At 38.9% G+C, this 15,870-nt stretch overlaps 1 protein-coding gene across 1 annotated transcript in view; it reads right to left on the minus strand.

The window, feature by feature from the left end:
• ZSWIM6 (zinc finger SWIM-type containing 6) overlaps nucleotides 1-15,870 on the minus strand; it is a 54,427-nt gene that overhangs the window by 10,291 nt on the left and 28,266 nt on the right. Inside the window, exons 7-11 of the mRNA XM_009272549.1 lie at nucleotides 13,216-13,362; nucleotides 10,781-11,041; nucleotides 7,422-7,557; nucleotides 2,125-2,282; nucleotides 1,431-1,594 (exon numbers count right to left, since the gene is read on the minus strand). Of these exons, the coding sequence (XP_009270824.1) occupies nucleotides 1,431-1,594; nucleotides 2,125-2,282; nucleotides 7,422-7,557; nucleotides 10,781-11,041; nucleotides 13,216-13,362 (866 nt within the window). The remainder of the gene's footprint in view (nucleotides 1-1,430; nucleotides 1,595-2,124; nucleotides 2,283-7,421; nucleotides 7,558-10,780; nucleotides 11,042-13,215; nucleotides 13,363-15,870) is intronic.

Here is a 15,870-nt window from a genome sequence, read left to right on the forward strand (position 1 = left end):
GGGGAAGGCAGGGAAGGGGGAAGCATCTGTAGGCCACTGGAGACAGTGCTGACACTAAGGTTTTTGCAGGAAAAGCGTTAATGTAGAAATCTACAGAGCTGTGAGATACTACCAGAAAACTACTATGCATCTTCCTTCTGGAAAGCAAACAACCTTTAAGATTCTTAAAACACCTTCATAAGCTTGGGACAGAACAGTGGACAAGTTCTACACCAGTTTGTTCCAAACCCCGGAACTGAAGAGGAAATATGCGTTCATGATATTTCTTTCACTAGATCTCACTGAAGACATTCTGATGACACCATCAACCACAAAGGGGTACCCATGAATACAGTGATATCCAAAGTGTGCTGCTACCACTGAATGATACTTGGTGAATGCTTGAGGTGACACACAGGTCAATCATAAGGATCTTTCTCTCTCCCTCAAGCAAACATTTAAGGCAGAAACATACCAAGATGTGAAAAAAGAAGCAGATTTCCACAGCAACCTTGGGAATATGAAAGGCTAACAAAGCATACAGAATCTCAGCTTTCTGATTAAAGACTTCAGCTTCTAAACATCTAGAATAGGCAAATAGTACCTTTCTTTGGCATGAGAAGCAACTGGGATAATATCCTTTCCCCAGAAGTCTTTGGAGCTTTGTTTACTGAAGCAAAGTAATAAATGATTTTCTGATCTTTGCATGGTTTTTTTGAAGAACTCCCTGAAGAGGGATGAAGAGATTTATTTTTGTTGAAATGACCTGTGTAAACTCCAAGATTCATCAGTGTCAGGCAATATTACTCCAGATACCTAAAAAACTTAGCTGTCTCTTTTTAGCTTGCAAAGTCTCTCCTAAGAACCTGAAAACTGATCTGATGTTCTTGTACACCTCAAGCCAAGTCTGATGCATCTGACTGTTCCACAGCTTGTGGCGTACAGGATTTTGATGAAGGAAGTGAGAGGGCTGCTGTTAGCACAGTCTGCCTTAAACAGGTCATTATGGTCGACGTTGGCTTTCTCTAGTAATTCAACAAGCACCTACCAAATCTCATTTAGGGGAAAGGAAGGGAAGGAATGGTAAGAAACCCCTTAAGGCCATGCAGAAAATACAGTGCATTTTTGGCGAGCAGAATAATTTTGCTTTCTAGCCACTCCTACATATACTCCTGAACCCATTGCACTGGTCCTCTCTCACTCCTGAATAGAAGAGTGCCCTGCAGCCAGCTGCTCCCCAGCTCTCTCTTCCACCCAAATAGCACAAAGGGGCCGTGCAGACCCTTGGTCTGTGTTTACCAGTCCATTGAGCTTTGTATCAGAAAACAAGAATCTAAAAACTCCAAACAAAGCCCAAAGAGGGTATGGTCCTCAGTGCTTAAAAGCTATACCCACCAACACTGGGTCAAATTCCTTTCTTCTACTGTAATAATAATGAACGAGGGAAATACCTGAAGACCCAACTCCAGAGAAACTTTCAGAAGAGTGATGTCTGGCAAGCTGTCCATGAGTGTTGCTATTTTAAATGCATCCTGGGCAAGTTTGAAGATGTGTGACGAGGAGTGGATATTTTTCTGGATGGATTCTAACACTGTTTCCAGTCTCCGAACATCACCTGCAAGGTGTAAACAGAATCATCAAAACAGAACAAGCTCCCAAAACATCCAGAGATACATTATAGTTGAGCCTGCCGTTGCTATGCAATACTATGATGTTTCAGTTATAAACACTTTGTTTTTACAAACCTTCCATAATTAAATCACATATGAATGAAAGATACAAGACAGTACACACTCCTCTAGTGCCTGATGGTATTAGTGCAGTGCATGGCCAAAAGTCATCCTGATTTGTGAATTTTAGAAGTGATTTGTCTACTCCTGGGTCTCACAGTTTATGTCGTGTGTCAGAGGAACAAAAAAGTGTCTCATCAGCCTCAGATCAAGCTCATATGGCTACCATCTAGCTAGCTTAACTACTTTGCTAGAAAATTAAGTGACAGGTTTAAGCCAGTTCAGTTTGTTGTACCCATTTCAAGATCCTGTCAGACTGCAATTTGGATTCCTAAACACAAGGTTTATAATCTGTTTACTCCATGCAATATTAAAAGCATACATTTAGTTGAGTACATAACTGACAGCAATGTACCTTTGGCTGCTGTTAGCATGGTTGATGCCAGCTCACACTGCTGGGATTCGATGTGACTTAGGGTGAACCAGCGGGGATACCGGTTTGGAACAACTGATGCAATGTGGTGCGGGCGGGACATGTCTCCCGAAGGAGCTGTAGATTCCAATACCAGCAACCTGAAATAAGGAAGAAATCTTCTTTCATTAAATCATTATTACATTAGGTTACTCATGAGCAAAACTAAAGCTGCAAGAAACTTGACCTTGTTTATGAAATGTGCCTTTTTGGTTATTAAAAAAAAGACTGGAAAACCACTTCTCTTCTTGGGAAGTCCATTTGCCAAACTTGCCTACATGAGTGGGCATCTGCAGGAATTCACAGAACAATTAAGCCACCCATTAGCCAAGGCAGCAGAGACTTCCTGCATCGTGCATAGAGCTGATGCTTTTCTCCCTGCCTTGTTTCAGTCTTTGAACCACAGCCCTCAGGAAGGAAAGTGCAGTAGTTCTCCACTGTACTCAGAACACAAATCTTTTTCAATATTTCGAAGACACTTTCTTCATTTACAAGTGCTCAAAGGGAGAGTGATATTCAACAAGTCATTCAGATTTTGACCTTGCAATAAATTCAGACATGAATTTATATCCAAAAAAGGACATTTTACTGTTCAACTACGACTACTTTTTAAAGTCCTTAAACTTTAGCCTACCAACATTTTATGATGTACCATAACCTGATGTTAGGGTCCCAACAGCAGTGACAGAGGAAGCTTCCTTTAAAGTTACTTTTCAGACTTCATTTTCTAATCCTGAAGCAAAAATTTCTTTGAGTATGCGTCAATCTACAACAGTCTTATCCACCAAGGAGAATTCATACTTAGAAAATTCAAATTAATGTGTTTGTTGTTAACTACTACAACACAACTGACAGCACAACAGAGACCCAACTGATGGACCTTACAATACACTAGATACAACCAATACACTAGATACTATGTAAATGCCAATGCAAAAAGTAGGAGTGAACAAAAATAGGCATTTTTATTCAATACAATTAAGCATAGTTTCAGGACATGAATGGCTAATGAGACATCAAATGACAGTAGAAAGACAATGTCCAGAAGAAAAGCCTTTCCGGTACTTAGCTTCTTGATCAGGGTTAACATCTGAGTTCTGTTTCTACCAGCTTTCATATGCAAGTGATTTTCTAGCAGGAAGTCAACCGGGAGGACAAAGGAAATTGGATCTCTTTTGTCAATAAAATTGCAACTACTGAATACTGAAAATCCAATGCATTGTGATTTTCTGTGATAGAATATTTGTTATGGAATAAGCTTATTTAAACATGTTATAATTTCTTGTACTTAACTAAATACCTAAGTTCTTTAAGTAACTGGAGTGCATGTCTTTTTTCTGCAGTAAGATAGTTTTAAGTTTCATCAGTTCTCTGTAGGTTCCTGAAGCATATGAGAGTATCTTTAAGAATTCGCCGAGAAGGGTAGTTTTGAATATACAGGAGGGTATCTAGCAGGCACATATAAATACAACACACCACGTAAATAACTATCAGCAGTTTATAGTAACATTTTCAGATACATGTATGTGCATGCTAATACAAAAAAAGACTTCCCTTTTGATTTATATCAAGAGTCAAATCTCTTCCCTAGTACCACTGAGACACCTCTTTATATACACTTAAAAAAACTCATATAAACTCTTCAGCTGATTTTTTTCAAGCATACAGAGAGGCTGGGGGGAGAGAAGCATTATTAGATGGTTTCAATAAACAGTAAAAATCCCAACTACCTAATGCAAAAAGGGATTATTAGGTTATGAGTAACAGTAAATAGACAGAGAGCATGAAAGAAAGAGGCTGTTTTGGGGAAATCTTTTGTCACTTTGAATTTCATTGCCAGCTTCTATGTTCTTTTGCTGTGAAAAGAAATGCTGTTGTGAATTGGTGGCTTTCATGCAATTTTGGCAAGATTAGGGAACATCAGAACAAGCACAAGCAGATTTAGCATTCTTGACTTTTTTTTTCCCCTTTCAAACATCAATTATTTAGCCAGGTTTTAGCAAAGCTACCTTGTGATTAAATATCACCATTAAAGTCTGGCTCCCAAAGCCTGGATGAAATTCAGATTTAACAAGGGATCATCCAAACTAAGCCAAACATTCAAGTTCAGATTCCAAGCGAGCAGTCAACTAGGTCACTGCAGATCCACACTCTCCAAGGCTCTGCTCCATATGTTTCAGTGCTGCAAGCAGAGAACTGTAGACAGAAGTGACCATCAAGGATAGCACAACCCTGTCCTTGCAGACCTGCATGAAAGGCTTTATGGTCTCAGCTTCCATTGATTTCATACCAAGTGTTCCACACACTAAAATAGGATTCAAAAAATGAAACAGCAACATATGATTTTGAACACAGAGAGGTAAATACTCCAGAGCTGCCATCATGGGTCATTGACCCGTATAGACTTGTGTGTAGACTGACACTACACACTTATGTCTGGACAGCAACTATCTGGGGTCTTGGGAAGTTAACTTCTTTAATAAATGTTGAAGTGAAAAAAGAAATATGGTCCACTTCTAAAAGCATGAGCAACCGCACAGATTTTTATGCAGCACCTTTACTAATTTCCACATGAGATTTTTGTCCTTGCCACAGCCATTACCTCCCTGCCATGGAAGAAAAGATGTTCAAGTTTTCATCTTCTGATCCACTCAATCTCACAACCATGAGACAGGTATTCAATCTTCGTATTTGCTTTCTTCTCTCCTCCTCAAGGCAGTATTAAGTTACTTTTTAATTTGGTTTGTATCGGGAGTCCTTTATACACTGAACTATCGCTTTGGTGCAAATGGAAAGAGTAACCAACCTTCTTCAGGAGGATTTTAGAAGTGCTGAGGAATGCAGACAGACGTGGAAAGTGTCTAAATCTGCCATCACCACAGTTCAGGATAGCAGTCCACACTTCTGAAGAGTGCCAAATACCAAAATACAGAAAGACTGATTATTGTCTAGGGCTGAACTCTCATCTGCCTTATAAAGCGATGACAAAAGGGCTATGAAGAACAGCCCCAATTACACTGATGTCTCCTGTGATTTTACCAGATGGAAATGAACAGATAACTCTTTCTTATACTGGTCTGTTTGAAAAGTAACTGCTTTGGCTGAGATGACAGCTTCATACCAAAAGATGGCTGGAGCTACCCATGACTAACTGTAGATTTCATCATTTGGATCTTTCAGCGTCTTGCTTGTTTTTCCAGTTGAGAAAGGAAACTTCCAGAAAATAAGTTTTCAGTTATGATTGGTTTCTGGGGAAAGCCCAAATCCTTGTTCAAAAGGAACGGCATGCTGCCGTCACATTCACTGAAGCGTTCAGTGCACTGTGCAAAGCTGCTGATGGATGTCTATTCCAGCATTTCAGCATGGTTTCAGTAGTTCAGTTTAAGGAGGAAAACTCCACCCAATCTCTGAGAAAGACTTTAAGGTAGTAACTGAAAATAAATACAAGGACACAGGTCTACTTTATAAAATTAAACCTTTTTTCTAAAAAAAAAAAAAAAACCCCGAAAAAAATTATGATCATATGTTTAAATGTTCTCAATAGTTCATCAGCGCAATGCACTTGTCTTCTCAATCTATTTCCTAAAATGCTGCTAGTAAGCAGCAAGTATGCAAGGTCACTCTCCAATTTCTTAGACTTTTCCTAAACATCCATTACTAGACATTCTTGGAGGCAAAAAAAAACCCCGGCTAAGCAAACCTTTGGCCTGACCTGATAGTAGTTATGTTTTGTTCTTATGCATGCCCTCCCATTTAGTCCTTTGAACACAGGATTACCGAAACAAAAAAACCCCAAAACCCCCAGACAAACAAAAAACCCACCCAACACATTTTGTACTATCTTGCTGATCTGATATGCCCAGGGTTATCAAAGCACTTAACTTGCAATAAAAGAAGAGGGGTGTACTTAGATGGCCCAGACAGCTTTCTGATCATATGTTTAAATGTTCTCAATAGTTCATCAGCAATGCACTTTTGTCTTCTCAATCTATTTCCTAAAATGCTGCTAGTAAGCAGCAAGTATGCAAGGTCACTCTCCATATTTCTTAGACTTTTCCTTAACATCCATTACTAGACATTCTTGGAGGCAAAAAAAAACCCAGGCTAAGCAAACCTTTGGCCTGACCTGATAGTAGTTATGTTTTGTTCTTATGCATGCCCTCCCATTTAGTCCTTTGAACACAGGATTATTTTCTCCCCATTTAGCTTTTTGGAGAAACTAGCTCCAGAATACACACCTCCAAACCACTAAGACACAACCTGTCTGATGAAGCTAAATGCTACTTATGTGGACAGTGTGTCCTTCAATCACTGTGCAATCATTCTTGATAATAACCAGGAAAACCCAACACTTTTTTTTTTAAAATCTGGGACTTGATTGCTCCTAGTATTCAGTTGTGGCTACTCTTTGTCAACCATCAACTACAATGCTCTTGACAGCAACCAATCCAGATGGAACCAGTTTCCTCCCTGCATTGTATGTGGAAAACAGCTTTATCACTGATCATTTAGGCCCTTGAAACTTCCTTCAGAAGGCTTTTCTTAGCCACCATTAGCAATCTGGCCTGCCTTGACATAAAACCAGCAGACACCAAGCACTCCCTGAGAAACATCTTTTTCCTGATTACTGAAGACAAATGGGATGCAAGTCAGACATTTTGTTGTCATATGACATACTCCATTTAAATCCCAACGTTCACACAGAAGTGGGCAAAACTGCTTCGTTATGAAGCACAAGAAAAAAGTACTGGCTCAGACCACACCATATGGTTTCAAATCTATCACAGAGTTAATTTATAAAGAAGGCTAGTGGAACAAATAGTCCTACCAAACAGGCTAAGCAGCAGATGATCCTGAGACTGCTGGTGAGATGCCTCTTTCCTCATTTTCTCGCCAATACCATCACACACACACAACCACGTGGGTGAGAGAACGCACATGATAAAGCTGTTTCTGTTTAACACAAAACCACATGCCCCAAGAGTGGGATTCTAGAAGGATTTGTGACAGAGAATGGCTGTTTTACAGTTGTAGGTAAACGCTAATTGTACATTTATAAATGATTATATTGTAATTACTCCAGACACCAATTGCTTTTACAGATGACAGAACCAAAATAATTTCTCCTTAATGGAAAGAATGCTTCTTTTAGAAAAAAAGAGTAGGTCTTGATTACCAAGCTTTTTCCCCTTTTCCTAACCACTACTTGTGCTCTTTCTAGACTACTTGTGAATACGTACCGCATGGCTCTCAGTGCAGTTTTGTATGCCAATTCAGCATCATGAGGTAGGAGAGAGGTGAAGAGATACTTGGCAAATGTGTGCATTGGAACGCTCTCTCGATGGATGACTTCACCTAAACCACTATATGGTCCAGCTGCGGGAAAAGAGAGAGAATGTCAGTCTTTACATACTGCTAAAACCCAACTTCTGGACCTTTAAAAACATTCACTATACCTTCAGTTAGAATTGATATTCAGAGAGTTTGCTGTACAAAAGGTAAAGTTATATTGCTATTTTCTGTGAAATATATTACACATGTATCACATATATACAATGTATTACAAGTATACTAAATACCATATATTCTTTGAGACAAGAAGACAGACTGCAAATTGTATAGTACTAAGCACACTACCAGTGTGCATACAAATGACAGAATGGTTCCAGTGCTCCCTGGAACTCATTCAGCAAGCCTACGGTATGCAAAAGGAGAAAGTGATAATCCTAGCTTTGCCTCCATGTGGTTACATTGTGCACATGAATCCTCATGCAACCTGTTGGTGCGTGACTGCTTTATCACAGATCCAGCAGGAAAAAAAAAAGAAGAGTGGTTACAGTGGAAAAATGTGTATCTTTAATTGAAGTTACATAACCAATCACCACAGCAGCACCTGATCCCTATTAAAGTCTCACCTGATATTAGGCATTTAAATAACTCTTTGGTCTGGACTTGGTCTCCAGAGAAGACTAGGTCAGATCTTGCACCAAAGCTGGTTTTGTTAGTCCATTATAGCCACATGATCTTAAAAACTGTATTTGTTGTGGGAAAACTATGCCCATTGTTGGGGCAATGGATTTTGCTCACACTCAGTGCAGCCACTGTAGTATTTCAACTTCATAACAGCAGCATCAGGATTGACAACAACAAAAAAGTTAAATGCAACTACTTCCTTGCTGAGTTCTGAATGTTCACAGTGCATATAAATCCCATTTTTACATTTTGCCTGCAACCTTAAGATTGTTATTCCTGTTAACAGGAAAACTGTGTCAAATAGTTTTTGACTTCAGTTACTAGAGAGGTTCAGGCATTAAATGTTGCAAGATACAGAATATGAATCTTACGTTAAGCTTTATTGGACTATTATTGCACAGACAGCAGCCAGCAGTCCTGCAAGTTACTACTGCTTCTTCTACTAGAGACTCCAACCCACCACACTTGGGTGGGTGCGTGGATGGATGACCATGTGAGCACATTTCTTTGCTGCAGTCACATGTGTCATTTAAACTGCTTCCAGCAGTGGATCAAACTAACATGGCCAACTCTACACTGAAGCAGACGAGGAGAGCAGACGAGGATAAACAGCCAAGCTGTTTCAGCAATGTTTCTGACTGGTGCCTTAGCACAACGTGCAAAGATAAAAATCACTAGGCATGAAAAAATTCTGAGCTCCACAGATGAGCATTTCTGAAGACTGGGACTGATTACAAAGGAAACGTCAATGAAGATTTAGTAGGTGACAGTGTGTCTCAATCATTTTAAATGAAGTTGAAAGCCATTCAAAAGTAGCTGGCATTGCTTCAATGAAAGAAGCCATTTCAGGTATGTTTGCCACTTGGTGGTCCAGTCAGAAACTCAGTTAGGACACTTAAGAATACATGACAAAGCATTTATATGAAAACATATTCTGCCATTAACTTAGCAGTCAAGCAAATAATTAGTACCGTTCTTGCAAAACAGTCTTACATTCTGCTTTCCCACCCACTCAAATGGTAGCTACATACAGCATGCATTAACAGCATAGAAATCAGCCTAATATTGGATTAAGCTTTATTATATCTACAGGACTTTAACTATAAAAACACAATTGATATGATTAGCATCTTAAATCATTGCACAGTTTTTCCTCCATGTGAGCCGGCAGTTTCTGCCTAACCTGGAGTAAACTGAGGCTATGGCAGGAAAGCCAGACTTCTCAGCACACAGTAATGCAAGACCATCGTTGCACACTGCTCACCACAGCAACTGTGTAGGTAGTTATATTAGCAGATTTCCTGCTATGATCGCTTGTTTACTACTCTAAGAAAATATTAAAAGAATTTCAGTGATCAAAGTAGTAAAATAGAATTATCAGAGAACACTTCAGAGAAATCCTCCTTTTCCTCATAAAGTGTCCTTACCAGTAAATAGATGCAGCAAATTGATCTTATCATCCATAGGATCCCTGTATGGTGGTTAACAGCTGGATCCAGCGAGCAGCTGTTCTTGTCCAAAGGCCATAAAGCAGTAGTACAGCCACACCATAATGGAAACTCTCCCCATGGTGCGGCTTCTCTGCAGTTTCAAATGGCACCATCAGTAGGTACCAAAGTCTTTAAGGATCTGGGCAAAAATAGTGACTCAAAGCTGAGAGCCCTAAACAACATACTGCACCTCCTCCATTAAAAAGGAAGTTTTAAAAGACAAATGTCTTACACAGCAGTAAGGTTTTGCTTTCTTTCTGTAACAGTCTTCACAACTTACCTAGAGCAGTACCACACTCCCCACCATCCCTTGAGCAAGCACTCAAAACCTGGACCATGCCTTTGGCTAATTGGTTCCTCTGAAGTTTTTTCTTCCATTTAAAAAACCAAAAACCAGAAAGACAACCTCAGAAAGCGAGACTACTCTCTGAACATGAGGCTTAAGTGCTACATGTTAAGCCTTTTTAAATGCTACAGCAAAAGTATGCACAGATTTTATTGCAACACACCAGCTAATTCCGAAACACAAATTGTTTGTCTTAGTCAAAATTTTGTCACAAGACCAGGTCTTAAGCCTCAATATTTGACCACATATTTCAATCTTCATATATGATACAAACTTCAGAGGCAAGCCATTTTCCTAATTGCTACAAATAGAATGTTATATTTCTGTCCCAGCAATTCTAAGTGAATTTTCTGAGCTCTTCACTTGGGAACAGAGGTAAAAATCTTCATACATTTACAAAGCTGCCAGTCCCTTTTTCAGGATACAGGGAACACGTAGAATTTTGCTACCTAAGAACTGTTGATGATAACTGATGTCTGTATTATTTACTTGTGAGCCTGGGTTGTATAATCAGGATACTGAGATTATGACAAGCAATGAATCTAAAGAACAAAATGTAATCAAAATTAAAACAAAAGGCTTATAGGTCAATAGATGCCTTATCTCTACAGTCATGTGATACCTGAAGTATGTTTGATTTTCATAAGAGATTGGAAACAAAATTTTGTTGGAGTTCTATGTCAAAAAAACATCTGAAGTATGTAAGGCAGTTTCTACAAGAATACTAGTTCTGTGTGCTTGTGTAAGTGAAGACAGTTTAAAGAAGCAGTTAGCATCTATATTGAGCTACCTTCTAATAGGAAGACTGCTTGTTTTCGAAAAATCTTCACCAGAGTATCATCCAATTCAATTTCCTGTAGCTTAGAAATGAGCTGCTCCTCATTTCGACAAACCTTCTCTTGTGCATACAAGCCATCTGGCATTATTCGTTGCTGTCCCAGCCCTATCAATGCTACTTCCACAGCCAGCGTTAAATAAGATTCCCCTTCTTCTAAGAACTTGTGTGCAGGCAGGTGCTGGTACTCCAGAGATTTGCATTGCCCCATGTTCTCTGTAAGGGGTGACACAAAGAAAAACACATCAGCAAATGATTCTAACCCATAATCTCCCTATAATGTCACATATACAAATGCTTCCTCTGTTAGTATTAATTTTTTAAAATTTAAATTACTAGTGCAATCTCAAAATCCAATGATCCAATCTAAAATATCCTATCCAATTCCACATGGCAGAAATACACAAAACAATTAGGTTTTAAATAACTCAACTAAAAACAAGCTTTTAATTTTTAAGCTGCACGATTTAGAGAAAGGCAGTTTTTCCACCTTTGTGTTAATGAGGCCAAAACTGGAAGATCCATTTCAATTTTTTTTCCCCACCCATTTCTGTATCTCCTTAAAGCCTTGATGTGTAAGAGGAAGGGAAAGGTGCTTGTACACCTGCACAGACTTCAGTTGAAGCTATTAGGATTGTGCAAATACAATAGGCACAACTTTAAAGCACCCTCTCTTGGCTAGCGCTCTTTTCAGGCTTTTTTATTTGTTACAGTTTTATTTATGATAAAAATGTATATTATTAACACTAGAAGTCCTACTTTCAGTAAAGATTACATGTAAATTCCACACAGACAAAGCCATATATTGCTTTAAAGAGTACTACTGATTCATTTGGCACTTCAGACACACCATATGACAAAAGCTATTCCAACCTGTAGCAGTTTACAGTTTAATTTGGGAATTAAATTATAACAAAAAGTTATAATGGACAGATGTAAGGAGATGGACAACTGCAGGAAATGGGAAGGCTGAATGCATTTGGTAGATTGCATCTGTGTAGGAGGAAGCTACTTTTCAATACATGCTGTTTTTACTTCATGGGGTTGTTTTGGTTTTTTTATAATTGCAAAGAATCTGATTTCCGATTTCTTTTAATTAAAAGTTCTTCCAGAATTGGTGGATATGGGATTAGAAATTTATTGAAGACAATGTAATTGAATAAAAGTTTTGAAGCAAAGCCCCAAGAAGATTGCAGATGTGCATATAAAAGAGCTGCAGGTAGAGGGATGAATCCAGTTTCTGACCACACAGGTGGTGATAAGAAGCTTCCACAGAGGTGGAAAGAGACTAAGGAATTATCAGTTAAGCTCCTGGGAAGCAAATACTGAAATTAAAATGGGTGTACACATCCTATCCTAAATCATGTATCGATACTGCAGTACTACTTTCCAATTCATATCATTTATAGACCATGTATGTTATCAATTTTAAGTGTTTTGTCATCAATTTGAAGTATTATGTACACTTGTAGCTAAGAAGTCCAATAACATCCTGGGCTGCGTTAGGAGGAGTGTTGCCAGCAGGTCAAGGGAGGTGATCCTTTCCCTCTGCGCAGCACTGGTGAGCCCACACCTGGAGTGCCGTGTCCAGTTGTGGGCTCCCCAGTACACGGACATACTGGAGCAGATCCAGTGCGGGGCCACAAAGATGATTAAAGGACTGCAGCATCTCTCATGTAGTGAGAGTGAGACAGGTAGGGACTATTTAGTCTGGAAAAAAGAAGGCTCAGGAGGATCTTGCCAAAACATATAAATATCTGATGGAAGAATGTAAAGACGACAGTGCCAGACTCTTCTCAGTGGTATCCTGTGGCAGGACAAGAGGTAATGGGCACAAACTGAAATACAGGAAATTCCATCCGAGCATAAGAAAACACTTTTTTACTGTGAGCGTGGTTGAACACTGCAAGAGGTTGCCCAGAGAGGTTGTACAGTGTTCATTCCTGGAGTTATTCAAAACCCAATTGGACAGAGTCATGGGCAACCTGCTCTAGATGACCGTGCTCTGAGGAGAGCAGGTGGACTAGATGATCTCCAGAGGTGCCTTCCAACCTCAGCAATTCTGTGATCCTGTGATTTTCTGCAATTTCTCAGAAAGAGGACAGTGCAAATGTATGTGGAAGAGGGCTGCTGCTATAAAGTCTTATTTGGTTTTATTTCAAGTGTGAAATACGGAATTGTCTTCAAGAATGAGTAACTGGCAATTTTTTAAGTGCTTTCGTATTTTACTTTAAACATTTTTCTCTCCCTTGTGTTTTCTTAAGGAATGCAAATGTGAGTTCTTATGCTATAAAAACACTGGCTTTGTAGCACTTTCAGAAAGGCAAGATAGAAAAATGCCTCCAGTAAATGAAGATGTATAGAAGATTGCTCCCTTTGCTTGGCCTTACCCGTGAAGTCTGAGAATCCATGGAAGCTCTCATCATCCACCCTGCAAGCTTCCATCAGGCTACTGAAGAGGGTGCCAATGGGATCCAAAGGGTGTCCCACCCAACCTTCAAGATTTGTTATTGAGGTTACTCCTCTGTGGAGAAGTTCTGTGACAGAAAAGATGGAGGGAGAAGGGAGGGAAAGAGAGCATATGTTAGCCCCTCAAAACAATTATAAAAGTAAAACTGATTAAAATGCTCTCAGTACAGAAGTCAAAGTATTTCCAGTAGCTTCTGCTTAGGAGAAAATAGTATCTTTCAGGGTGAATTCACTGCCCTTTGTGAATATGTTAGAAGAGGAAAAAAAGAAAAAGAACAAAGGCCAAACATTTTGAGCATTAGCAAAGTGTATTATGGGTCAAAAATTGCAACTACAGTGTATTTTGGAATCTCTTACTCTTTACCAGTAAACGCTTCTGAAAATGTCTGCTGAAAAATTACAGCAAAGACTTTTTTGTAAAATATTCACAAGTTTCCTTACTCAAAAAGACACAGTACCATTTTTACATTTTAAGTTAATCTGATGGCACTGAAATAAATGAAAATATTCTAAAATACATTCCAATTTCATAAATAAAATATAAGCTTATCCTGCATCTAAATATTTATTGAAGTAATACACTCAGGATGACAGCTCCTTTAAAAAAAAAAATGTTTAAATGAGGTATACAAGAAAAAATTGTCCTTTAAGTGCATCAAGTGCATTTTTTGACATTCTAAAATTTCAGTTAACAAATACCTTCACAGATACTTTGTTTTGTAGCCCTCACCCATCATTCGGTTAGAACATGGAAAAATTGTTTAGCACAGTGAATTGAAGGAAGTGTGGTTGTGGTAACAGATGTTAGAGATTCCCCAAATCCCTTTTTCACTAAGAGTCTTATGGCAACAGCTCCCCTTTGACTCCAACTCCCAACTTTTTTCCTCCTAGACACATACACACAACTGAACTATGAGAGATCAGATGCATTACGGGTGACCATTTAATAACTGTATACAAGCCATTATGGATGCTTTGTTTCTCTGCCTGTTACACACTAACTTGTACCTGCCTCCATTCTCTCTTGTTCACAAGCGCCATCTTTCTGAGTCACCGTATGTATTATCACGGAGCTTTTAAATCCTGCTTCTCGCCTATTTAAATGTGTGGGGCTACAAAATGAAACACAGCCACACTGTCAGGAGGGTGGTTTTTGTTTTTTTTTTTTTAAAGAATCCATTGACATGTAATATGAAAAAACAAACAAGTATATCATTGTCTTACTAACAAATAGCATGTACTAAAGACAACAGGCAGAAGCAAGTAATATTACCAAAAAGGATTAATCACAGTGACTTCTTACTGACTCATTTATGTTCTATTTATTCTATTGTGCCTACTTATGAGCTTCACTTGTGTCATGCCAAACAAAGACTTCAGTCCTCCAGTCATATACACATTTAACTTTAAATCACGCAAGTGGTTCCATGGACGTCAGATCAGTCACATGAATAAAAGCTAAGTAGAAGCATGTGGTGTTTGCTGAACTAAAACCTAAAGCTGGGCTGTAGCTGCAGAATTCATCTGCTCATAGAGAAGACCAGCACATTTTCCGGTATTAAAAGAGTGTTTTTTAAAAATTCCACACATAAGAGGAAAAAAATAAAAAAGCAGTGAGTGACAACATAGAAATGACAAACTTTTTGGTTTCAGGGTAGGATGGATCGCATTTCATACACTCCATTTTTTATTTATAATAGCATAATATTAGTTGACAGCTACAGGAACTGCTCATAGGGAAAAGAACTTAACAGACATATTGAATGTCTAGATACTGCATTAGCAACTGGTAATGAAAAGGAGCGGTACTACAACCAGCACACTTGCAGCAGACCCTTCACACCTGCCAGTGGTACGTACACACATACACACTGACACAGGCCCCTCCCTTCTTACCCCCCCAGTCTGAGAAGCTAGAAAAGCTGCGAAGCTTTTAAGGGAACACCTGTTCAGGAAAGATACTTTACATGATAAAAAGACTTAGCAAATTCTCCTAAGTAATAATACAAAGTGCTTTTAAGTTTTGTTCAAATCTAGGATCCACAATTGTGCTCGAAAAAACCCTTCTTCTTTGGGTACAGTGGGGGAGGAAAAAAAATAAAAATGGAGGCACACAGGAACTGCCCGGTAATTTTTTTTCAGTCAGGTGTCTACCTTGTCTTCTAAATGCTCATTTCTGGGGAAATATCTGTACACACACTTGAAAAATTTACACATATGACTTCACACTGGTATTTTTGCCTACAATGCATGAGGATACACATAGTTAAGAGTAGCAACAAAAATCTAAAATAAAATTTGAATTAAGGGATTCTTGTAGCAGCTGAGAAAGTAATTCCAGTCTTTCCACGTGCATTCTTTAAACACAAAGCCATCCCCTTCTACCACTGCCTCTTCAAACTAACAAAGTTCACTGTGGGATTATTTTGCGTAGCAAGGATCACATGGCATAGAAACTGTATCTGAAGGAGAACATCCTTCAAAAAAACCAGGGGTAGTGCTCACCAGAGGAATACCACAGAACATTTTATGAAAAACAGTGTTTCAAACGCCCCCCCACCCCCCCCCCCCCCCCC

This window comes from Aptenodytes forsteri, unplaced genomic scaffold (genome assembly GCF_000699145.1).
Source record: "Aptenodytes forsteri isolate BGI_AS27 unplaced genomic scaffold, ASM69914v1 Scaffold92, whole genome shotgun sequence".
Taxonomy (NCBI): domain Eukaryota; kingdom Metazoa; phylum Chordata; class Aves; order Sphenisciformes; family Spheniscidae; genus Aptenodytes; species Aptenodytes forsteri.